At 34.8% G+C, this 26,696-nt stretch overlaps 1 protein-coding gene across 3 annotated transcripts; it reads right to left on the bottom strand.

The window, feature by feature from the left end:
• Positions 1-21,222: 21,222 nt before the first annotated feature.
• On the bottom strand, positions 21,223-24,906 carry LOC149235945 (uncharacterized). Of its 3 annotated transcripts, none has more exons than XM_089372285.1 (4): positions 23,451-24,906; positions 23,297-23,365; positions 21,827-21,996; positions 21,504-21,735 (listed from the first exon to the last, which is right to left on the bottom strand). In XM_089372285.1, the coding sequence occupies exons 1-3, from the start codon at positions 23,562-23,564 to the stop codon at positions 21,841-21,843; spliced, it is 339 nt and encodes a 112-aa protein (XP_089228411.1). In that variant the 5' UTR covers positions 23,565-24,906; the 3' UTR covers positions 21,504-21,735; positions 21,827-21,840. The 3 variants fall into 3 exon arrangements, with proteins under 3 accessions (XP_089228410.1, XP_089228411.1, XP_089228412.1); XM_089372286.1 differs by having other exon boundaries at positions 23,297-23,341; positions 23,451-24,760; XM_089372284.1 differs by lacking the exon at positions 23,297-23,365 and having other exon boundaries at positions 21,223-21,735; positions 23,451-24,754.
• Between the last annotated feature and the right edge of the window lie 1,790 nt (positions 24,907-26,696).

Genomic DNA, 26,696 nt, shown 5'->3' with positions numbered 1-26,696 from the left:
AAGCAAACAGGGAGTCTACAAGCATATCAACGAGAGTTCTCAAGTGCAGTTTTGGAGTTACCTGATATGGCAGAAAGGGACAAGGTGTTCAATTTCATTATAGGATTGAAACCTTGGGCATGCAATGAGGTGAAGAGGCAAAATATTAAGACACTTGAAGAATATTTTGCAGCAGTTGATCACTTGGTAGAACATTATGATGAAGGAACCGAAGAGAGAAAGAAGAAGATTGATAAGCCGAAAGAGAAGTCTACGAAAGAAGAGCCTTCGAGATCGTATGATAAGACGAAGACGAAGAAGCCCTTGAAGTGTTGGATATGTGAAGAACCACATACGGTGAAGAATTTTCCTTCTATCAAAAGTGGCAGTGATGGCACAATTCGATGCGAAGAAGAAGAAAAAAGAAACTTTCGTTGGAGTTATGCATATTTTGGGAGTTGCAGTGGCTACGAAAGTGATCTCACGAAGAGATCCCGAAAGGAACCAGTTGGAATATGTGGAGATGAAGATTGGGAAAGGCACTATTCTCACTATGGTGGATAGTGGTGCAACTCATAACTTCATGAGTGAAGATACTACGAGGAAGATTGGGCTGAAATTTATACCAATTCAAGCACAATTGAAAGCGGTGAATTCTCCACCTGATTCTGTGATTGGTGTGGTTGAGAAGGTTGATGTGACACTAGGTGAATGGACAGGGAAGCTCAATTTCACAGTTGTGCAGATAGATGACTATGAAGTTGTATTGGGCATGGAATTTATGAAGCAATTTGAAGCTATGATAGTTCCACACATGAAGAAGTTGTATATTTATGACGAGCGTAAGGAAGTACCCATTGGTATACCAACCAAAGGGGCTACAACAGTCGAATGCAAGCTAACAATGATGAATGTGGAGGAAGTCAAGCGAGATGAGGAAGTCTATAAGAGGTTGTCTTCTACAGAGGAAAAACTTATGGAGCAGTCATAGGTGATTAGATCGTTGTATTATAGTATCTTGGATCTATCAAGCAGACTAGAGGAAATGGAGAAGGATGAGGATGCTAGACTGGATGATCAGACGGAGAGCCAGGAAGCATACTTGCAGAGATTAGAGGTGGAAGATCCTTATATATGGATTGAGCTAATATGAGCCCTCATGGCAACCAATAAATCCCATGCTATTGGGCCATTAATGCATAAGATTTATTGGTTGCCAGTACCTTATGGCTACCATGAGCCATGAAAGCCATACCATGAGCCATGAAAGCCATACATATTTCCGGCGACGTTCAGCGTCAACTTCGACGGCGCAGGCCTCTCGCTCCAACTCACGAAAGTCCATCATTCGTACTTCATCATTAATACAACTTGTACAAGCATTCAATGCCACCTCCCCCTTTACCATTTCAAACCTCCTCGGTTTTCGATTTCAAACTGGCATTGGCACGCATACTACCATTTCAAACCTCCTTGCTTTCGATTTCAAACTGGCATGGGCACGCATATTTTATTTTCAAATGAATTGAGATCTTAAACGATTTCAATCTGGGCAATAACACTCAATTCTTTTTGTTATGCTGCGCTATTGTATCCACTCTCGGAGAACAGCAACCGACGAAGCATAAACAACCTCAACAGAACCAGCCCCCTGAGGGAATAACAAAGGGGACATGTTCATCACGGGGAGGAGATGTCAAGAGTTGCCAAGCCTGTGCGCTCTGTGGATTGCAAGACCATGATCAAGCAATACACCGTCTCTCTTTTATCATAGAGCACAACTCCTACAAGGTGCTCATGCTTGGAAAGCTTCCAACGCTGAGACTGAAATATAGTTTCAGCAACAATAATGTTAATTCCATATTAGCAGATAATGATTTGGCCATTGATGCACTACTTACAGTGGGCACTAGTTTGTTCCGCTCGAACGACTTTGCGTCTGGTTTGGCGATTTGCGACATCATTATGTAGAAAAACCATGATCATGCAAAAACCGCTGAAATAAGAGTGGGGTTGGAAAATTGAGTGAAACTAGAGGTTATTGAAGTTATTACTAAAGGTGTGGGAGGAAGAGGGCATTGGTATCAATGTCTGAATGGCCATTACTACGTGGTAGGGGGATGCAGAGGACCAAAGTAGACATCTCAATGCCCAGATTGCAGGGTCACAGTGGGAGGACTCTCTCGCCGTCCAGCAGATGGAAATCACCATGCAGACATTGATGGCAGTTCTCATCCTGCCTGGAGCAACAACACAGGTCTTGGAGCTCTTGCCTGACAGATGATGTTGAAATTATGAGTATGTTTGGGAGTTTTACAGTTGCAACAAGAAGGAAAGGTGTATAAGTACAATGCAGTAACCATCAAAGTGGAATACTTGTCTAGTTTGAAGAGTCTGATCATTTTTGAAAATTTGGCCAAAATGCATTACATGTTATAAAATATGTGAAAAAATACTCTGGTATCAAATCCGTGTCTTTTATCAATTGGTTCTATGATTTATCGTTTCTCAGTTGATATTATCAAGGAATGTGTGTTTGTATTAGTATTTCAGTTGATATTATCAAGGAATGTGTGTTTGTATTAGTATTTTTAAATTTAGATATAGTAAAAAAATAACAGAATATATATTTTCATTGGCCATTGAATATTTCGAATAAATTTTTATGTCTCGTTACAATGTTAAAATTACTATTTTGAAAGGTTAAAATTAAAATTACTATTTTTAAAGGTCAAAATTATTTGTAGAATTGAGGCTTTTCATAACAATTATGAGAAGAGTTTCCCCATAAATTACATGTAGAAAACTTTTGTCCATGCGTATCGAACCAACTAGTGTGGTTCATTGTCACGACAATTTGAGGAGTCATCATGGCCGCACATTAAATAAGGAGAGCAGACCTTCCCAACAGCAAGGTTGACTAGGTTGACCATCAACGACTATATAGAAAAACGGCTAGATAATATTTTAATGTCAAAATAATATTATAAATATAATAAATAATTATATATTAGAATGTAATTCCATTTTATTTTATTTATATATATTATAAATATATTTAATTCTTTTTTAATTTATTTATTTAAATCATTAGAGATAAGTAAAGGGGTTTTAGAAATTTATTTAATTCCTTTTTAATTTAGTTAATCATTTAAAATTACTATGGATTGTTATTTTATTTTATTTTATTTATATATTATTCTTAGATTATTAAATTAATTTATTATCATTAGGGATAGGTAAAAGGGGTTATTTTTAATAATATTGATTTAGTGGAATTAAAATTATTAATATCAATTTAATAATATTGATATTGATTTGGAACATAGATTTTATGGTGAAGGGGGGTTTTTAGAAAAATTTTCTTTGTTATTAAATTAATTTATTCAATTCCTTTTTAATTAATTTAATCACTTAAATTACTAGGGACAAGAATGTTATTAAATTTCATTTTATTTATATATTAATCTTAGGTTGTTAAATCAACTTATTATCACCAGGGAAAGTGAAAGGGGTTTTTTTCAAAAATATTGATTTAGTGGAATTAATTCAATACTATTGATATTGATTTAATAATATTTGTTGGAATATATTTAATTTATATTGATCTTAAGGTAAAGGTAAAAGCTTAAAAAGAGAAAAAAAAAAGGAAAGCCATCTAATAGAACAAGTCAGGAAAAAATAAATAGAATGAGCGACAGAATTTAAAAACAAGAATGTCAAGAACAAGATCATTAGTAAAACAACTAAACCAAAGGAAAAACCTTTGGAGGATGGAACAGACAAGGCTCAAAAGAGGGGGGGCAGGGGGGAGGGAGAAGGGGGGAAAGGAAGGCAAGACTAAGAAGAAAGGGCAGGGATCCAACAACACTGATCTTCCAGCCGTCATCTCTATTGAGATTGTTAGGCCTTCTTTCAATTTCAATAGCTTCCCTGAATTTTCGGTGATGGAACTGCACAGTTCCATCACCGAAAATTCAGGGAAGCTATTGAAATTGAAAGAAGGCCTAACAATCTCAATAGAGATGACGGCTGGAAGATCAGTAGTTGCTGGATCCCTGCCCTTTCTTCTTAGTCTTGCCTTCCTTTCCCCCCTTCCACCCCTCGCCCCCACTTTAACCTTTTCTTGCTTTTGAAGATTTCCCGAATCCTTCTCTTTTGAGCCTTGTCTGTTCCATCCTCCTAGGGTTTTTCCTTTGGTTTAGTTGTTTTACTAATGGTCTTGTTCTTGACATTCTTGTTTTTGAATTTTGTCGCTCATTCTATTTATTTTTTCTTGACTTGTTCTATTAGATGGCTTTCCTTTCTAAAGGAATTATATAAAAAGTTATTTAAAATTTAAATCAAACTTCAAATTAAATCTAATATCGTTCAATCTACACAAATATAATAACAAGAAATACTATATGAATCTAACTTATTCTAAAAAAAAATTATTTATTAAACATTTCTCATGTCAAAAAAATTCCAAATCTTGGAAGTTGCTTTGAAAAGTTCAACTTCAACATGCTATCAAGTGTGTAATCCAAAATTCATTTGAGTTTCAAAATTCATTTAAGCTTTATTTTGAGAAAAATGGAATCCGTGCAAGATCTCAACCTATATAGATATTGAAAGCCATCTAATAGAACAAGTCAAGAGTTATGTGGTGTGGTGGTATCACTGTTTATTTGTATATATGAATTGTGTGAATTTAGTTTATTACAAAATGAGTTATGTGGTGTGGTGGTATCACTGTTTATTTGTATATATGAATTGTGTGAATTGTCAAAGACACTATGTTTGGATGCTAAAATAATTATGGTTTTTCTATTTTTTTGGTTTTCTTATTGCTAAACCAAGGTAAACTATGGCAAACCAAAACTTGCTATGATGTTTTTTTTTTAAATTAATTTAAATTTTACTTTCCGAAAAAATATTTAATGACATCGGTTGAATTTTTAAGCAAGATCTAAACTAAAGATTTTGGATTAATTACCATTTAATGTCCATCTATCTATCCTAATATAAGGTTTGGGTCCCTATTCAAAGTCCAAACTAATTTAAGTTAAGTCTCTATTCAAAGTTTGAAATATGAGAGAGGTGGACTATGAGTTTGTGAGGAACAAATGTTCGTGGTTTTTCCATGAATAAAAGTTATAAATGGAAAATGCTAAAAATTATTAGGCACCTAAATATTGTTAGTCTCTAAATGTATTTGTGTTTTGATATATTGTAAATTAAGTTAAATAAATTGTAGAAAAGATTGTATTAATTAATTAAATATAACCCTTAATAAATTTAATAAATATAATCTCATTAAAATGTTATGATCAAATAAATTTTGAAACAATAAATCGTGAAAGAAAGCTTTAGTGACTAAATCATTTTATTACTAAATTTACTTCCACAAAAATTGTTAGCCTAACTATAAAAAAAAATAGATTTTAAAATATTTTATAATTTAATAATATTTCCCAAACACAAAACTAAAAAGATAAATGACTTAAAAGAAATATCCATAAATAAAAAATGGTTCCACTAACAACTCATTAAATATTTCTTTTAACAATCTTGAAAATTCTAAATGAGAATATTTCATTAGTCTAATACAAATATTAAAATAATTACTCCATAATATATATGATATATTAAATAGCAAAATAAATATAAAATCAAATTAAATTATAATTTTATTATTATAAAATATTAATATATAAATAAAATTATTTAATTATAGAAACTCATATTGAGATTGTTAATTTATAAACTTATTTTATTACAAAACCATAAACTAATATCATGATTTATATAAAACTTTTTTATATAATATCATTTTTAGTTAAACAATTTATTTTAAAAAATGAAATGGTAAATTTAAACATTTAATTTATTTATAAATATTATTAAGAATATTTTAAAATATTATTAAAAAATTAAATATCTATAATTTAATTTAATTAATAATTATTCTAAAAATTATTTAATAATTAAATTCATTTTTTTTGAGGAAATAAACAAACATCCACACAAATAAGATATATTACAAAAATCTATAATATACTTAAAAAAAAATGTTACAACATTAATGTTAATCTGAATGTTTCAAGATTGAATACTTCCGGATTAAGAAATTCCTCTGCACTTTCATGCTACATTGCCGTTTCGAGTGCCACTTTCTTATCCGGGCCATCAGTTTTGCCTGCCACCGTGTACTCACAGTGGAGAAATACAGAAAACGCGTTGGTTCCCTCGATCTAAAAATTTGATTAAAAAACAGATCGGTTAAGGGTAAAACATGCTGCGTGATGCAATTAAAAGTCAGTGGCATTCCCCAACATTTTACAATTGTTTTCATACACAACCCAACGACAGTATGATCTGGTCATCTGAATCCTTTCCTACTTTCCAAGGCAATGTTGCCCTCTCCACGCTGGTGTAAGGAGCAACGCTGTTGAATCTGCACTCCAAAAAAACATCGCATTAATACACATTTGCCGATTCAATCATCTCAATTTATACAGAGAAAATATTATAGAAGATGTAGAGTTTGATTACCTCTCCTTTCGCTTTTGGAGGAAGCGTTTCAAAGCTAGTTTCTTCGCTATTTCCATATCTGCATACAGAACAAGAAACCTTGAAAAACAGTGGCTTGAGCTGTGGATAGTTTCTGGTTCTGTTGAGGTTGTTTATGCTTCGTCGGTTGTTGTTCTCCGAGAGTGGATACAATAGCGCAGCATAACAAAAAGAATTGAGTGCTATTGCCCAGATTGAAATCGTTTAAGATCTCAATTCATTTGAAAATAAAATATGCGTGCCCATGCCAGTTTGAAATCGAAAGCAAGGAGGTTTGAAATGGTAGTATGCGCGCCAATGCCAGTTTGAAATCGAAAACCGAGGAGGTTTGAAATGGTAAAGGGGGAGGTGGCATTGAATGCTTGTACAAGTTGTATTAATGATGAAGTACGAATGATGGACTTTCGTGAGTTGGAGCGAGAGGCCTGTGCCGTCGAAGTTGACGCTGAACGTCGCCGGAAATATGTATGGCTTTCATGGCTCATGGTATGGCTTTCATGGCTCATGGTAGCCATAAGGTACTGGCAACCAATAAATCTTATGCATTAATGGCGCAATAGCATGGGATTTATTGGTTGCCTTAAGACAATGGTTGTTAACCAATGTCGTATCATCATTAAATGTGCGAGGTTAGTGGAGGCTAGTGGAAGTGTGTGTCTTATTCTCTTCATCGAATTCATGTGTTTCTTTGTAATCATGGGTGGTTGAATCAGGGTTTAAAATTGACGTCTGTTTGCCCGTTTTTGCCGATTTTTGCCGTAAAATACAGTTGATTTTCAAATAAACACGTCATTGTTGACTGGTTAATTATTTGGGAAAACGTCAAAATAACTGGCAGGAAAAAAATCGGAAGTTTCAAATTTTATGTATATATTTTATATATTTATTTAAGTCAGTGTAGCATTGGGAATTACATTTAATGTCATTTTTCAAAATGGCTATGGGTGGGTGGCTTTTTTAATACATGTTGGAATTTTGAATGAAATTTATTGTCCGAAATTTCTTTGGAGTGTTGTGTTGATCGTTCCCGTCATTGTTCTTGTTTCTTTCTCCTTTCATATCCTACTACAACTGTTGCGTGCATTGGTTTATTCGGGTGGAAACCCTACGATGATTCTTGGGGTTTCTTTCATGAACAACTCGGTTTCTGGTAATAGTTTTTGGCATCAGTGCATTGTTTACATGTTGTTACTATTGGGAGAACTTGAGGACTCTGCACAACCAATACACGGACAATAATTTTCCTGATCCCTCTGTTACCCCAGTTTGCATGTAAACTTCTTCGTCATCGAAAGACACTATTAAGCAGGGAATGCTTCTATTTCCTTTTGTTGGCTACCAATTAGAACTCTATATAACATGTCTATCCAAATTGTTTTCGACAATGTATGAAAATAAAAGAAAATTTAAATACCTTTTTTTTAATCATAATGGTGAACTCTGCTAGTTTAGATGCCCAGAGACAAGACACCAAAGTTTATTGCATGTCCCTCTCCTAATGGATTTTCTCCATCACCCCAAACAAACTAGATCAAGGCCAACGCACAAATTTTTATGCATTTTTGGTATTATTTTATATTCAATTCAGTAAGAGGGAGTTGTTGTTTTGCACAATCGACTCTGAATTCAAAAGATGTAAGTTAAAATTACCTATATTTACCACATTTTCACTGGCATTTGCCTTTTTCCCTAGATTTATGGAACACGGTGATGAATATTTTTAAAATTGGGGTTTCCTATTATTTTGTTATAAGTTAGTTTTTTATCTGAACTTGAAGTGAAGATTTTATTGATTTAGAATTGGATTGGATAGAACTAATCCACATCATGTTTAGTTCTACTTTATCATTTCTGTAAGACTTCAAAATAGTTTTTTTCTCACGCATTAATATTGATATGTGGCTGTTAGATGAATTTACAACAAATATTCCTCAATGTTTATTTCTTGGATGTAGAAGTAAAAATTAGCATAATTGGTGTAGATTAAAAGGGAAATTTAGCGAGAAATCACTTTGAGTAAATAAAAATAAAATCTCCAAATCTTGGTTCTATCTCGAGAAAAATCCTTATTTAGTGTCCATTATATGAGTTTCGCCAAATAAATTTAACTCGCAAGAAATCTAGGTTGTTCCGACTAGTGCAAGAAACCAGGTGTTCTTATCCAAATCATGATTGTTTTGGGGAGTTCTTAATCCAAGTGCCTAATACGTCCAATCTGGTATAGAATGGCATAACATGGAGAAGACACAATGATTCATAGTTCTTTTTTAATTATCAATCTTAAATATTAAGGGAAGTGGGTAGCTAAAATAGTGTGAAATCTGGGCTATTTGTTCGAAAGCTACAAGGATAAATGTAGTTCATGATGGATGCTAGCCAACATACCCGCTAAGCTTGTGAAACCAACTTGCATCTTGTTTCCAGATTACTTTTCATCTCCCATTGCTGTTTTGGAAAAATGGTTTGGAAAAATATTATGCAAGGTAAAAGTAAATATTAAAAGTCACATGAAGAGTGGTTTAAAAGTAAAACCGTCACAAAAAAAATTCTTTGATGGGTAAGGGGACCCGTCAAATTTAACCCCTGGGTTGAATCATTCATCCATGGAATTAGGTGACGTATGCTCTAATATCATTAAATGAAATGCTACAATAGGCGAGGAATGTTTTTCTTAACAAGTGTGCTAGTACCAACACTTGTCCTCTCCTCGTCTTGTTGTGGAATGTAAATGGTTGTTGCACCTTGCGTCATTCTCTTATGTCCTATCACTATAAATGCATGGGATCAACTACATGGTGGCAAGGGTACAATGTGATCAAGGGTGGTGGGTAGAAGAACTACTCACATGGTCGGTTTTATTCCTCTGTCATGGTATACATTGTGTGTTGGGGTCATTTGAATCCATCTTTGTGTAAATTGAGGAGTCGTTACTTTTTTTTAGGGGAAATTTGGATTTTGTTCACAATATATTGGAGTTTTGAAGGGGTTCAATGTTTTTTATCTTATTCTTGCACAACACTGCGACAAGATTAGTCTTCAAATTGGTCGTGTTTCTCCCTACCTCAGTGCTCCAAGGAACTAATTCTACAGGAATCTCATTCAATTCTCCTGTCTTGGTTTGTGGTGTATGGTATACTATAATTTTTCTTGTGGTTTTAGTAATATTTCCCTTTCCTGCAATTTAGTTGGGAAATTGGGAGTTTCATTGTTTAATGCTTCTAGTTTGTGTCCCTTTCGACCTAGGTCAATGTTTTGTGGTCGACCCTAGTCTCTAATTTGTGGTCTCCTACACTTATATATATATATATATATATATATATATATATATTCCTCAAGGGTTGAACAAGAGTGCCCACCATAGTTGGTCATCCCCATAGAGAGGACGAGTTTTTACTTTGGCTTAGGGTCCAAAATTTTGGATATAGCTCTCGCACTGGTTGTGTGTTCAAAACTTTTGGTTTTACTCTGTCAATAGTTGTATTAGTTTATAGCTTGTAATATTTGGTCCATGAGTTCCATTTATTGCACATTAGTGACAAAATATTGTTGCTCTAGTCAACGGTCCAAAACATGGGGTATTGTCCAATTGGTTTTTGTTTTGGTGAGGTTAATGTGGTTTATATGTTCCTTTAGGTGATTATGCCCTCTCGACAAAGAATGGAAACTCGACGCAGGGGTGCAAGCAACTCTACTCCTCAATGTAGACGATTATTTGGTTGGAATTCGGTTGCAAGTTTTATTGATTTGATCCCACTGGAGGTTTGAATGGAAATTCTACACCTTAAATCAAGAGAGTTTGGCAACATGAATTGCTTCTCTAATTCAGAAGTGGGTGTTAAAGATTTTAAATGGATTCCAGATCTTGGGAAATTTAGAAAGAGGAGACTGCATTTTCTTCACTCTCTTGGTATGTATCAACTGATGGATACCCTCTTTTGTCTAGCTCTCAAAAATAAGTATGTAGACAATTACAAAATCTTTGCAGTTCAAGAGGATATCAAGTGACTTCTCAAGAATATATGTTTTTGCATTGATGATATAATGTCTTGTTTTTGAAAGGTTGAGAAATATGTGGTGTCTAATTATGATTCTTAGGAGCTCATTGAGCCGCCTGTTGTTATTAATGCGCAACCAACTAATACCTCTCCACCTTCTACTACATCTCCCCTCTCTCCAACGATCATCTCAAACTGAGGGAAATCTATGACTCTCTACTCATCAAGTAGCGACAACCTTTATCTGATAAGGTGTTTTGTCTCTTTTTCTATAACATGTAACAATCATTATATAGTTAGGCATTTTGTCAGTGTTCTTCTTGTAGTGGGGTGGTATCATTGTTTAACTTCCTTTCAATGGTTTTGCCATCTCATACAACAACGAGACGATGACAATGGATGAATTTCTCCATGATAGTTCAGCTTGTGGTCTTCTTTCTTATGTGGCTATTGGGAGCGTACCTTATTATGGTTTAATTTCCTCTATATTGGTTATAGGAAACAACATTCCTACTAGAAAGTGGATATAAATGATGATAATTATGAGATCTTGTTTTTGACTTATGGGATCTTGTTTTTGAGAGTCGATCAATCTATTTGGAGACTTATACTCCCAGATCAACGTTCTTGGTGACCATATGCTATCAATGTAAAACTTTTATATTAATGGAAATCCTTTTATACTCGCTTAAAAAAAGATCTAGGGAATTCTAATATATGTGTATCTTGGAGTTGTCAAATTCTTTATGTTGTTTGAGTGTCTTTATGTTAATTTTTCCACACAATTTTTTTTTTTTTTTAATGTTCTGGGTTTTTATGCTTCTGCTTCTTGTCAAAGAACGTTATATTTACAAAATTTGTCATTCAAGAGTAATGTTCTTATAATAAATTAATCCTTCACCAATAAAAATTTGATTAAAAAATTACTCTTCAATAATATAGTTTTTTTTTACATAACTCTGGGCTATAAAATATTCCTCTTAACACAATAAACTTACATATAAAAACAAAATATATATTTTTAAATATTAATTAATTAAAATATAATTTATTATCTATATAATTTTAAAATTATAAAATGTTCAAAATATTATTTCATATTAAACATTTTCTTATCTATTTATATTAAGCATGGTAATATAATAATCGCAAATTTGATTTGAAAAAGAAATATTTTAAATATATTAATTTATTTTAAAATTTAAATAATATTCATATGCTAAATATTAACAAAAACATAAAGCTTAACTATATTGAAAAAATAATAGATGTTTCAAGGCAACAAACGTTCTTTGCTAAAACCTAGATCTAATAACTTGAAAATGCAGAAGTTCGATTGCAAATTTTTCCACTAAATAATTCCCTTAAAAAGTTAGGCATATTCATCTCGACTTTTTGTTAAAACCTTCCTAATGTCTTTGCCAAATATAGCCGAGAAGTCTTACTTTCAAAGCATTCTCAGAGCATACTTAAACGCAAAGGATGATGTGCAAATAATTTTGATACATTACCCAAATAAGAGTTAAAAATTTAACAAACTAGTGAATGCTAATTTTTTCCAGTAAGAAAAAAGCTTTATATTATATGAACGGGAAAATAGGTACAGAATAGAACCCATTACATATCATTCTGAAGATGATTGAAAAAACATGTTTTCTATCTCTCATAAAAGGAGTAAGTGAGAGCTATCATGTTAGAAATTATATACCGATCATCAAAAACAAGCTCGTATAAACCTTGGAGCATAAATCTTTAGTATTTCTGGGGCAGTAGGTATCCCTTTTTTACAACAAAATTATATGTATAATTTAGAGCAGTAATCAAAATTGACATACCTAAGAAACAACAAAGAGAAAGCAAATCCAAAATTTTGCAGGGAAAAAAAAAAAACAACAACAACAACAACTTAGATTTAACCTAGAATTAGGAAATCCCCGTCGTATCATACCCTGTGTGAAGATAAATGGCAAGAATTTCTTTAAGCGATGCCAACTTTCGGTCATTTTCAAAATTAGTGAGAGCATGGGTGTCACCTTTTCTCGAGTAGAAGAAAAAGCTAAATTCAACCCACCCTAGAAAAGCATATATTTAAGACTCAAAAAATTCAGAAATCTTTTTAGGTCGACTAAAAAAACTCAGAAACCTTTAGTTCATTGAATCATGTGATGAAATTGATAAGCACGAATTCATCACCTCCAAAGATATATAGGCTTTAGCATTTGAAATGCTGGAACAATGCCATTTGCAAAAACTAAACTTTTTCAAGGAATAAAATTTATGAGTGATCGTTGAGAAGGCATAAAATAGATATTGATGGGTGTATTGTTAAGTCACTCTCTGATGTGAAGGTTACTGGTTCAAAACTTTATAGACAAAAATTCAGTCATATTAAGAGCTTGTGTGACCTAGATCTAATGAATTCAAACCACTTTACAAACTAAAAAAAATCTATCAATGATAATAAGAAGTTCCTAAAAATAAATCCCCTGTACCCTACCAAGTTGATGTGTGCATATATATTACTTTGGAATATATAAACCTCATGTTTGTTTGGGAACCAAGTAATAAATGTGGTTTTAATACCAGATGCAAAAATATTATATTTTAAGAAAGGAAAAAAATCATCTTTCAAAATAGGGAAAGGCGTGACTAATCCACATAGGTCCCTTAATAATCATAGTCATCGGTTGCATATGAGCATAGTTGATTAACATGCACTAGTTCACGATTAATAGGTGTATTGTATACCTCTTCTTTGTCGCTAAAATTAAATGCACTCATGATATAGTTTCTAGCATTTCCATTAAGTTTTTCATTAAAAATATTAAATTTTTCATTCATGTGAAGTGTGACCATGCCGATAGCCACATTCTCAAAAATTAGCTTACTTTGCAACCATGTGAAGTAATTTCCAACATCGTTCATTTCCATGCCCATGCATTTTGCAATGTGTACAAAAATACTTTCTCTTGCTTTCTGACAAGGAAGTACTCAAATGTGAAGGAACTTCATCATGGTTGATGCCAAGAATCCGATTCATTCTTTTGAACATCACCATGTGTTTCTCACAAACAACCACACAATGGTCAACTGCATCACAAAAAGTGCAAGGATACATGTTCCACAAATAGTCAAAATTACCAACATTTAGAAAACACCCATGAGATTTATACCTATCCCTTGGGCTGCAGCTTTGACAATGTGGAGTGGATGATGACATGCAAGGTCCTTTAAAGCATTCATCTCTCTTAGGAGACAAATGAACATTGTCACCACCATCTTGGTGTGACATATCATCCTCTGATGACTGATTTGCCTCAAACCATTTAGAGCATTCTCCAAACTCTCTTTGACCATATCCCAATCCTTGATATTTTGGTCTCTCTTGTACCATGATTAGATTAGTGATCCCTTGGCCATTGATGTCAATGCTTCCTCCTTCATAACCCATTTTAGATAGTAGCTTCATACCAATGCCTCTAGTATGTTGTTCAAATGCTGCAAAAGAGTGTTATTAACATAAACATAAGGATTTGAACTTGAAATGATTATTACCTCCTTGAACTTTCCATCCACATTTTCTACTTCAGATGATGATGGTGACTTTGTAGATGACTCTAGCCATCCACTCTTACCAACCGACATATGATGAGAATCCATGAGATGCTTACAAAATGCACATGCATCATTTTCCTCATAAGGTCCATAACCTATGTTTGAACAATGCCTACATATTGGGTTCAGTATGGAGGTTTCCTTTGCTGCCATTAGAGTTGAACTTTCATCAACTTGTTCTTCAAACACATGCTACCACTGAAGGCGCGTATGCCTCTTCTCCTCTTCAACAATTTCTAGCATTCTTCTCAATTCAATGTTCTCCATTCGAAGAGACAAATTCATCTCCTCAAGCTCTTGGAGACTCTTCTTGCCCATTCTTGCAACTTGGTCAAACCTTGCTCTAATACCAATTTGATCTGAAATTGGAGGAGAATTTCTCCTTCCTAAAAAGTGATCATTCTCTTGATGCTTTGCAAGGAAAAATGGGTCTTACGACAAAAACAGGTTTTCGAAAGTCTCTTCAACGACCATGAGTTAGTTTTTCATGTAAACTTAAAACATAAGAAACATCTCATCATTTAACTCATACATGCATTCATGAAGAGAAACAACAAAGAATTTGGTGATGGAGTTCACCCCTCCTGGGCTACATCTCTGGGCCTGCCAACATAGCTAGACTACTCCATATATTTAGTGAAAAAGAGTACATAAAGTTTGTTGATAAAACAAGTGGCTAGTTTCCCCTTCAAGGAAACGTTCTCCTGCAAAGAACTCTCACTATAAACAACATGACAACCTACAAAGAGTCATGAAACCATCAGCAATAAAATGTGTTTCCTACAAAGACCCAGTACTCCATCTGAAAATGAGCATACAAGTACTTCAATTCCACATTGAGGTACAAAAAGAAGGCTTTCCTCAACAAGACATAGTGAGGAAAGACAAAATGCGCTGCACCCTATAAGTCAAAATTGTTGCAGTAAACTTCTAAACATAAGAAAACCACCACAAGGCCTTCTCCATGCTTAAACACCTTCAAGAACTACTCCAAAACACTGATGGATCCAAACTACCCATGAACTTGAAACTATAAAAATTCTCTTCAAATGTTTTCCAATTAGCAAACAGAGGTCACCATTGGATCTAGAATGTCCAAAATCCCCTATCTGGACTCTTCTTGAGCTCCAAAAGGCCAAAAACTCACGAAGTTATGGTTCTCACAAGCTTTGTCAACTCCTATGTTATCCAGCCTACAAATTGGATAAACAGTCTAACAACGCTACAATTTCACCTTGTTTTCCGCTACAGAGGCAACAAATTCCCCTGCCGAAGGTGCAATTTGTTGGACACTTTAAATGCCAAATAACCCTTAAGTGCGAAAACTATGGCCACATGAGCCATGCAGTAGGGCTAACCGCCCGCCCCCACCAGCCTAACCCCTTAATTTTTAGGCTGGTGGTCATGCTGGCGCCCATGGCGCTGGTCATGGCCTGCCCTTACCACCGAATCCACGTTGCGGTTTGCCGTGGTCACTTTGACGAAATAGAACTAGGGGTTGGTCCCCATATTCCGCTCCCCACCGGTTGAGCACTCCACTCTGGTTGCGTCGTGGTCTTATTAAGGTTCCATACGACGAGGGCTAAGGCCAATCCTAAGCCTTGCTCTGTTGGCATTATACCTCACTCGGCCTATGGTTATGTGGAGCCTCTGTGACCAGGGGTCGGGCCAATCCTTAGTCCCCTCTTCATCTGCGCTCTGGTGGCTTCGTCTATGGTCACGTGAGGGTCTTGTGATCGAGGGCCAAGCTAGGTCCCGAGCCCCTCTCCTTTGCACTCAAGGTCGTGTGTTGATTTGGGTGATGGGGGGTTGGGGCTAAACACCCGACCCCTTTTCCAAAACTTGCGTCGTTGTAAACTTTAATTAGCATCCACACCATATACGAGTAAGAACCACCTCATAGGAGAACTGGTAAGGCGTTAGATTTTTGAATTGCAGGTTGGGGGTTCGAGACCTACCCAGGACATCCGAACACTTATAAATTTTGGCCAACTATGGGGTGACATGTGGCGGCCTCTGGTTAGGCCACGTGTCACACCCTAATTGGTCCACCACAACAAACATGACCCAATAAAAAATGAGCAACTCAACTAATACAAGGCTTCCACTTAGAAGATCCTCATTGGTTTGTACCTTCCCTGTCAAACTGATAATGTCAGCAATATGGTTTTCCAACAAGCCTGCTAATTTTTTTAGCTTTTGGGCCAAACGATCAAAACACGATAACTTGAGCATATGGTATCAGATTGGATTCAGAATGATGAACACTTCGACGTGATGTCACTTTCAAAACTTTCTCGACACTTTCATTTTTCAGCTAAAATTTGATCACCAGATCATTGGATCTCTCCTCCCTGCCAGCGTGGATATAACATATGAGCCAATAGTGGGAGTTGTCTTCTTGTCTCTTGTAGGTTGAGATACTCTAGAGTTGTCTTCTTCAAAATCCAAGTCCAGGCTTATAGCCTCATTTTTCTGATTTTGCTTAGATAGTTTACCTGCAACTGATCCAACATTAGAAAAAGGGATTACAAGGATATCATATTTACCTTTACCCCTAGTTTTCGATTTGGGACATTTTCCCCTAGTCATACATATTTAATAATAAAAAATAAAAATAAAAAATTCATAAAAACGAAGGTAAAGAATCAAAGTAGACCATTGGCCCCTCACAATTATAAATCAGTTAGGTTCAACAAAATTGCATTTACTAATAACAATCACATCAGGCTAGAAAAAGAAAACCCATTTGGAGGAAGAGTAAAAGAAGCAAACCAGACTATCGACTCTTGACGATTATAACTCAATTAGCTTCAACAGAACTTTGTTTTCTTATATTAAACCACACCATGTGAACCAACATGACAAGCGCGACACATCGAAGGTGGTTGTGCAAGGTCTTGCTTTCTATTCTCCTTTGAGTCTTAAATGTTGTGGAATCAAGTCGAAAAAAAATTGATCACGAAGGTTTTATCCCTCAATTTCCTCCCTGACAATGACGCAAAAATGCTAGATGGAATAATTGATAAAATAATTACTCAACAGTTACTTGTCAATCTAGGGTTGTAGACTTAGAGTCACTAAATAATTTATGTGGGGATTGAAACCACAAAGACTTGTTAGGCTAAATATCTATCTAATTGCCTAATAAAGTTTCATATTGAAAAAGATCAAAACATGCATCACCTTGGTTTCCATCAAAGAGTCATTTCCAGGACAACAATGATCGAAATACCTTCAATGCCAGTTTTCACTCAAATCAATCATGAAATCCTAACTAAGGGGCCACTAAGTTCCTAGTATTAAATCCTTCTGGATCGATTGACCTTTTGTACCCTCTTGTCTTTAAGTGGAAAAGGGACTCAAGAACCTAGAGTGGGTTCTAAAATAACACTATGGGAAAGGAAACCTAGGTTTTAATAAGCAACTCCTAATTAACTAAGCAGTGCCATTGTCGCACTAGTTTAAAAGGCAAGGGTGACTAATCCCAAGTTTTCCCCAGGGTCATACCACTACTAAACACTCAGAGGTGATTGAGATACAAAATGAATGATGTTAAATGTGTATAATCTGTAACACACCCTACTCCAAATTATTAAAACACAAGTTAGATCCAGAGGATTATCATTCATATACTAGTAAACATAGATTTCTTTTCTTACAAGAAAGAAACATAAAATAAATGATGTTTGAAGTTAAAATCCAAAGCTTCACTCAACATTGATAAGTATGACACAAAATATTGCTATTAAATATGAATTTACAACAAATATAAAAAATGATCTTATGTGAAGTCTATGCACAACCCTTTAACCATTCCCCTTATCAACACATATAAAGCTTTGATTCACATAAACTTCTTAGAGTTATATGCAGTATCTGCATACACAATTCATGCATCCATCGAGATCTATAAAAAAACAGAGGAGTTCAAACTATGTTACATAATAATTATAAATAGTTTAGAGTGAACATATCTCCTTGAAACAAAACCTTATATTGTCAATGAATCTTTGAAAACCATGAATGGTGATCATGAACGAGATGTCTTACGCCACCTGCATTATTATTGCAAGCCAAAGGCAACATAGTCTTGCATTAACCAGAGACACCTCACAACACTAAATCCTGACCCTATATTTACAATAAATCATACAAAGCATGCATTCTGAGACAACAAAGTTATTCATTTGAGAAACAAGATTAACATGTAAACACTCCAGATTTGATCTAAACTAGAAGTCAAATACGCTTGGATCTCAATCTGCACACACTCAGTTATAACATTCAATGATTTGAATAAAGGAGGAAATCTAAATAAGAATAACACACAAATATCAACCATTAAACCTTCGATCTGTGAAATACATGTAAACTCCACTCAAAACAAAGTCAAATATTTCATATCGGAGAAAGCCTAAGCATAAGAAAAATAATAATATAGGAGTGCAATGTGTTGGGTTGCTGGGCCAAGCCAACCAGTGACGTTGCCTCTCTAAAAGATTATTTCAAAATGAGCTTAACACAACAAATGCAAGAACCCGAACATCAACATTGATATTATAAAACTCGACAGTCTTTACATAAATCTGTATAGAGAGGTTTGGCCCACTGATAGAGATGGTGAGCAGTATTTCAAACTTAAAAAAATAAAGAAACCCAGTGACTCCATCACTAACCTGGCCCAAGCCTAGCGTTGGAATTTTATAATAGTTATAATACGCGACAGTGCTAAAACGAGCCATGCTCGATCTTGGTTTGAAACATAATTGAAAGAAATTTGAACGGTCTCCAATATTAGAGAAAAATGATAACAAGGATGTCTAAAATAGGGGTGAATTGGTGCAACCTAATTGAAGACTCGAATAAAGGTCCCTGGTGTCTTGACTTGCCGTTGAACACATTTCCAGATGAGGAAACCAATTAGGTGCGAAAGGGTTTGAGAAATGGTCCAATTAGAGAAGTGATAAGGGTGTAATGTTGTGCTCCAAGGGACCCACATGCTTCTTTCTTATTGGAATATGTATATATATAAGGCCATTTAAACATTGGTTGCAGGACCCTTCAAGGGTTACAAGACCTACAAAATCTTCGTTAGAAACCCATGAATAATGATTAATCTTTAACAATGCATTCAAACTATAGATTTCCGACATAAATTAAGCATTTACCCCACACACTTTAAAGTGTCTGGTTTTAACATGGTAATGCATTGTTGTATTCAAAAAGGGACTATAAGGATGTAAATTTAGGGTTTATAGAGGGTCAAAAGAGGCGTTTTGGCAGCAAAATTCTGACCCCAACACTAGTCATAGCCACATTCTCAATGGGAGAAAGATTAACTTTTATTTGGAGGATAAGAAAAGGTACATTATTTTTTATAAATTATACTCTTCAAGATTTGGTTGATCTTTCTTCGTGTTTTTACAGATTTTATAGCACCAACCATCACATCCATATAAGGTATGAGGAGTGACAAGGGCCTCAAAGAAGATCTTTTTACCACACCAAAAATCCTCTAATTTACAATTATTTTCAAGACCAGATTTAACTTTCCACCATTTATTAATCATTTTCTCAATGTTAAAGTTTGAATTAAGCTTTTAATGAATTTTGACTCCTAGATATTTGCATGAAGTAACTTCATTTATGTTTTTAAATAATGAACCCATACATGTGAGAAGAATTTTTGATAATGGAGGAATGACTTGTTATAGAGTTTTATGAACCCAATGATTCGGACTACTAAGTGAGTCGATAATCGAGAAATGACCTGTCATAAAGTTTTATAAACCCAACATTTCGGACTACTAAGTGAGACCATCATCAAGAGACACAACAATAGATTTAAAAGAAATTAATGATGTATCTATATATAAAATTAATCATTAAAAATAAAAGCAATAAAATAATAAAATACACTTTAAATCTAGAATTTATATATACAAATAGATTATAGTGAATTAATTAATTAAAACCCTAATATTTTAAAAATTCTAAATTTTCAATATATTTCAGATTACTCTTGTATTCATAATCCTTATCCTTGTATATACTCTCAAGATTAGCACCTGGATATATCATTAATTTCTTCTTAAATCTATTGTCGTATCCCTTATCCTTATATATACTCTCAAGATTAGCACCTGGATACATCATTAATTTCTTCTGAAATCTATTGTCGTATCCCCTGATGATGGACTCACTTAGTAGTCAAAAACGCTGGGTTCATTTATGTTGTTATTGTCATAAAAACGCTGGGTTCATTTATGTTGTTATTGTGATATATACAAAATTGGAATAGATAATGTTTTTGTATATACTCTCAAGATTAGCACCTGGATATATCATTAATTTCTTCTTAAATCTATTGTCGTATCCCTTATCCTTATATATACTCTCAAGATTAGCACCTGGATACATCATTAATTTCTTCTGAAATCTATTGTCGTATCCCCTGATGATGGACTCACTTAGTAGTCAAAAACGCTGGGTTCATTTATGTTGTTATTGTCATAAAAACGCTGGGTTCATTTATGTTGTTATTGTCATATATACAAAATTGGAATAGATAATGTTTTTGTTTTGATGATCATAATTTCCATGAGGTAAAACAAATCCATCAATATTCATAGTTGCCTTTGAAATTAAAGAGACACCTTTTCATAAGAAAAATATCATTAGTACAAAAGAAAGATGATAAATATCATTAGTACAAAGAAAGATGATAATTATTTCAGTTAAAGTAGTTTCTTTTGATTATCATAACTTCTATTTTGCCAATGTTCATTATCACTTCTGAGGTAAAACAAATCCATGAATATTCATAATTGCCTTCAAAATTAAAGAAACACCTTGTCATAAGAAGAACAATATCATTAGTACAAAAGAAAGATGATAATTATTTCAATTAAAGTAATGCAAGTAAGACCTACTTCTTCAAAACATGCCTCTAACTTGTCAATATAAATGCGCCAGAGAATAAGGCATACAAGAAAATTAAAGAAACACCTTGTCATAAGAACAATATCATTAATACAAAAGAAAGATGATAATTATTTCAGTTAAAGTAATGCAAGTAAGACCTACTTCTTCAAAACATGCCTCTAACTTGTCAATATAAATGCGCCAGAGAATAAGGCATACAAGACAAGCATTTGTCATTGTCATTGTCATGTAAGGATTCCAACTTATTCAACTCTTCAATCTTTCTAAATCGCTTCCACGGAGTTTCTTCTTCAAGTAGAACGTGATGGGGCAAGTACTGCAATCTAGTCAGTTCCCTGCGAAGCAAAATTTTCAAGTTCTTGAGGTAAGTCAGCTAAAAAGGAGGCAGCACTTCCAACGAATAGCCAACTATTGCCAAAGCTTCTAAATTGCATAGGTTCCCAATCCAGCTGGGCAATTCTTTTAAGTTCGCTCCAGCCATGTGTAATTCTTTCAAGGACTGTTGATGTTCGACCTGGGGGGCAATTCTGTCACATTTATACAGCTTGAGATATCTAAGTATTCCAATGTCGTAATATTTCCAAGCGTGGTGCTGGAGAAGGTCAAATTGCGGCATCCTTTCAAAAAGAGGTACAAGAGGAGCCTGCATTAATATTTGGCATCTATCAGAAAGAGGTACAAGATGATTTTTGCATACAAAATGAAATGAAGTTAGAAAAGAAAAATGAGCATACCCGAGATTCCCCTGTCACACTGTTTCCAACTTGTCCCCGGCCACTTCTAAAACTCTTAGGTTCTCCATTCGTATCATGAAAGCAGCCATTGGCATTGCTGAACTCTTCAGTTGCCTCCATTCATGATAATTACAACCACGCATTGTAATCCCGCGAACTTCGGTCATAATCTGATTGCATATGAAAAGTATACATATAACACAGATTAGATCTTTCTTTCGAATAAACAAGTATATGAAAATGGCTGGATGACATACAGGTTTTTTTTGTCAAGAAGGAAAAAACTGAACATTTTCATTAAAGAAATGTTTTGTATTTGTTTACATCTTGCTGAACATTTTCATTAAAGAAATGTTTTGTATTAAGCTTATATCTTGCTGAACATTTTCATTAAAGAAATGTTTTGTATTAAGCTTATATCTTGCTGAACATTTTCATTAAAGAAATGTTTTGTATTAGCTTACATCTGGTTATTTTTTGCTGGGAAAATATTACCTATCTTGTTGTCATCAGGCTGACTAACCCCATACACTGTATATCAACAAAAAAAAATAAAGTGCAGATAAAGAAAAACAACCAACAGACATAACCAGTGATATATCAAACCAACTACCCAAAAAGGGGAAACACCCACAGTTATCCAATCTTACTCATCAAAGGGTAAATGGTCCAGGAAAACAATTCAGCCATCCGAGGAAAAATAGAAAAATTGAAAGAAAGAATGGCCCCAAAAAAAAATGAAACAAAGCACCCTAGTGCACCTTATAGATTTATGGTGATGTAAAGGGAATCACAAACTGAGTGAAAAGATATAATAAGTTTAATCATCCCATATTAATCAATTAGATAAGATATAATAAGTTCAATCATCCCATATTAACCAATTAAATGAAACACATCAAGATTTTGGTAAGCACATATCATCATATCAATTTTGATCACATTTACAGGAAACAGAACTCTACAGGAGACTTACTATCTTACTATCAAAGAGAAGTATTGATAAAAAAACCCGGTAAGTTTTTCTTTTCTGCTTGTGAACAAGGAGCCATGACAAATGTTGGCAAATGTTGACGACATAAATTTTTCATAGAGCATGGAGGCATGATGGTCTGTAGTTTTTTTGGATAATGTAAGGAATTACATGGTCTGTAGTTTTTTTGGATATTGTAAGGAATTAAAGAACAATTGAGATCACTCCTGTCATATTATGAGTAGAAAGAAAGTTTTTTGTATTTTTGGACAGTAGATAAAAGTAGGTAAGGTCCATATGAAAAATAGAAGCAAAAATATTGTTTTTCTGGAAAAAGGTTTGAATACAGAGAGATTGAAAAACTATGTACTATCTATTTTTATTAATATAAATCGGAAACCTTTTTTTCCTCTGATAAAAAAATATATATATTTATTGTGAACTTTAAATATTCAAATTAACCTGAATACAAAGATTTCAATAATTGAAGCACTTACCAGTGAGAATTGCTCCAGCAAATCATCAATGTCTTTGGTAGAATGCTGCCAAAGAAGCATTTTTTTCCTCTGATTAAAAAAAAGTATATTTATTGTGAACTTTAAATATTCAAATTAACCTGAATACAAAGATTTCAATAATTGAAGCACTTACCAGTGAGGATTGCTCCAGCAAATCATCAATGTCTTTGGTGGATTGCTGCCAAAGACAACGGATCCCTAATCCCTGTGCAATATTTCTTCCCAGGTCACGAATGTGATCATGCATTCGTATTGTCTGTGATGCGTCCACTTCCAACAAACACTTGTCCTGTAGATTTTGCAACCCCTGCAAACCCCATATTTTTATAGCAACATCTCTATCTTCTCCTATGAAAAATGAAGTAATGTCTAAAAAGATTTGCTGATCATCTAAACAGAGTGACTCGTAACTTATTTGTAGGCTTTTATGTATCTCAGTGTTAGGCAGTATCTTGTCAAGTTCATCCAGTGTCGCTTCCCAGTAACATTCACTTCTTCCGCAAACAAGCGCCCCGAATACATCGCAAGCTTTGTGTATTCAAGCTTTCACAAATCGATCTGTCAGATCTGCAAATTCTTGTGATGGAAATCGCTGATTCAAGGCATAGCAACAGAAGAGCTCTTTGGAATGTGATGATTCAGCCCCTTCAGATTATAAATTGAGGATTCTAACACCCCTGAGCTTATGAGGACATGTTTGTCCCTGGAGGTAACCAAAATCACCAAAATCAAGCTATCGGGGTCAAGGATATCCCTAATTGGCAAAATCGCTTCCATTTGAGAGACATTATCTACATCATCTAGAACTATAAGAGCGTGACAGGATGAGAGATATTTTCGAAGTATCCCTGCTCCTTCATCAACACTCTGAATTTCTTCTTTAATACCTGTTAAGTCTTCTAAAAGCTTACTCTGCAAATAATTTACAGCTTTTCTATTTGTGGTTTCTCTTACATCAAATAGAAAAGAGGATTTATTGTAATATGATCTCTAGGGTTGGAGAATTATTTGGCCAGATCGGTTTTTCCCAACTCCACCCAGACCCACAATGCCCACAACCTTGGCCCCCAACTCTTCTTTGTCCAAAAAGACTCTCAATCCCCTGGAAGCAAGGCATCGATACAGATAGCTGGTGAAGGTCTTTTTAACATCGGGGCCCCTACAATTAATAAATACATCCCAAGGAGGAGAGTAAGAATTCGAGGCAGAAGATGATGAGGCCATGGAGGAGGAAGCAGCAGAAGCCTGAGGGCATATAGTTAGGCTCGCCATTGATGGAAAGGTGTGGACTGATAAACTGAATAACAAGAAGATGAAACTTCAAGGGAAAGACAACTTTTATGTATGAATCCCTGGTAAACTGAATAACAAGATGAAGCTTCAAGGGAAAGACAACTTTTATGTATGAATACCTGGTAAACCAAGGGAAAGACAACTTTTATCTATGAATCCCCTGATAAACTGAATAGCAAGATGAAGCTTCGAGAGAGAGACAACTTTTATGGATGAATCCCCTGATAAGCTGAACAACAAGATGAACCTTCAAGAGAAAGACAACTTACAACTTTTATGTATGAATCCTGATAAACTAAATAACAAGATGAAGGTTCAAGGGAAAGACAACGCATATGCCGGTTACCAGGCTTTGAGCAATGATGTGATGTGGGTGCTTTGGATTCCAAATACGCATGACCGACAAGCGCCTGCCTCCGAGTCCTTTCCACATTGCACGAAGTCCTTGTTCGTCGGCTTTCATTTTTTTATGGCCGACCAACACGTGAAGAGTACTATTTTCTCGAAAATCATCCACGGCTCAATGGCTTTCTTTTTGTTTTTATGGCCGACCAACACGTGAAGAGGTTCCACTTTCTCAAATATCATCCACTGCTTTTACTTTTTGGTCGACCAACAGGTGAAGGGAGGAGACTTTAGGCAGACCTATAATTTTTTCAGAACAGATCCAACCTCGATTTCCGCACCCTCTTTGTTTTCACAGTTTCAATAAGAATTTTAACAGTTTTATAAAATTAAAACAGATCCAACCTGGGTTTTCAAACCTCCCTTGCTTGTTTCACAGTTTCAATAAGAATTTTAACAGTTTTATAGCAGTTTTATAAAATTTTAAACCATATTTAATTGGCAAAGACAATCTTTTCTTGTACCAACCGTTTGTATTTGAAAAATATATTAAAAAATTACAAGTCATAAATTATGTAATATCCCCAACTAGTTGTTGGAAGATGACCTTCTCTTTCCCTTAGGCTTGCAAGAAGGGAATTATCTAATATCCCCCACTGTTTGTTGGAAGATGACATTCTCTTTCCCTTAGGCTGGCAAGAAGGGGAGTTTTGAGGACTCTCAATTTATAATAAAAAGGGTAAAGAACATAATTTTCAAGTGAGGGTTTTCAGGGGAGATCCTCAACCTCTCTTCGGTGGGATTTGATCTCACTCTAGTCGACAACCCAGTTTCGGTGGTATTGATCATCACTCTAGCTGATCAATTTTTATTTCTTTCTAGCAAAGAGTTTTCTGATCAACAGTTTCCAGGGTTCATTCAGGGCGCAATTGTTCTTATTGAAGGAGACTACGTTACTGAAGGTTGACATCCGAAGTGGATCGGTGGCAGTGAGGGCCGACACCAGGAGTGTTGGAGGCACAATAATTGGAAGGGTTGTTCACAACTCCGCCAAATAAAGTTTGTGGGCTGTGTGAGTGAGAAGCGCAGCTGTTGGGGCCAAAGGCACACCGACGAATGAGAGGGGAAACCCCAGGGGTCGCGATCTGAACTGGAGAAGAGTGCAGTGGTCTGTGGGCACATCAAACAAGATTGCCACCTCGTTCATTGGCCACATCATCAACAAAAGAAGTGTCATGGGACTAGACACAGTCTCTGTGCAATAAAGGAGGGCGCCATTACACAAGGAAGTGATATCCCTAGCGAAGGATGCATGACTTCCCAAGCCTGCAATGCAATTCTCCCATGCATATTCATCACAATATACGTTATTGTTATAATTCGAAGTTCCTCATGTAATTGACCCATCAACGCAGACAAGTCGTTGGTCAAACTATTGTAATATTTGGGCCAAACACATTATAAAATTTATATTTGGTGAATTCCATACGGATTTGTTTGGGTATGATTATTGGTATTTAATTAGTGAAGTTTAGGGATATGTCATGTGCTTATATTCCACTGGGAGGGATTTAATATTAAGTTCGTTATAGTAGCATTGTCTCTTTATTAAGAATATCACAACAATGATGTTGTTTCTTCAATAAGCTTATTACAATGATTTGTCATTTATTAAGAATATTATAGCAGTGGTGTTGTTTCTTCATTAAGCTTATTACAGTGGTATCAGAGCCACATTCTT

The sequence above is a fragment of the Pinus tabuliformis genome, chromosome 8 (genome assembly GCF_031772625.1).
Source record: "Pinus tabuliformis cultivar Carrire ecotype Pingquan chromosome 8, CPIR1, whole genome shotgun sequence".
Lineage (NCBI taxonomy): Eukaryota > Viridiplantae > Streptophyta > Pinopsida > Pinales > Pinaceae > Pinus > Pinus tabuliformis.
This window is presented reverse-complemented; position numbering and strand designations above follow the sequence as displayed.

What these genes read in the sequence shown, in the direction of transcription:
- LOC149235945 (XM_089372284.1), bottom strand. Translation starts at nt 21,946, where the DNA reads ATGGAGGCAACTGAAGAGTTCAGCAATGCCAATGGCTGCTTTCATGAT. An exon ending in GTGTGACAGGGGAATCTCGG is followed by an intron (nt 21,736 to 21,826) that starts GTATGCTCATTT and finishes ATATTAATGCAG; the next exon opens with GCTCCTCTTGTACCTCTTTT.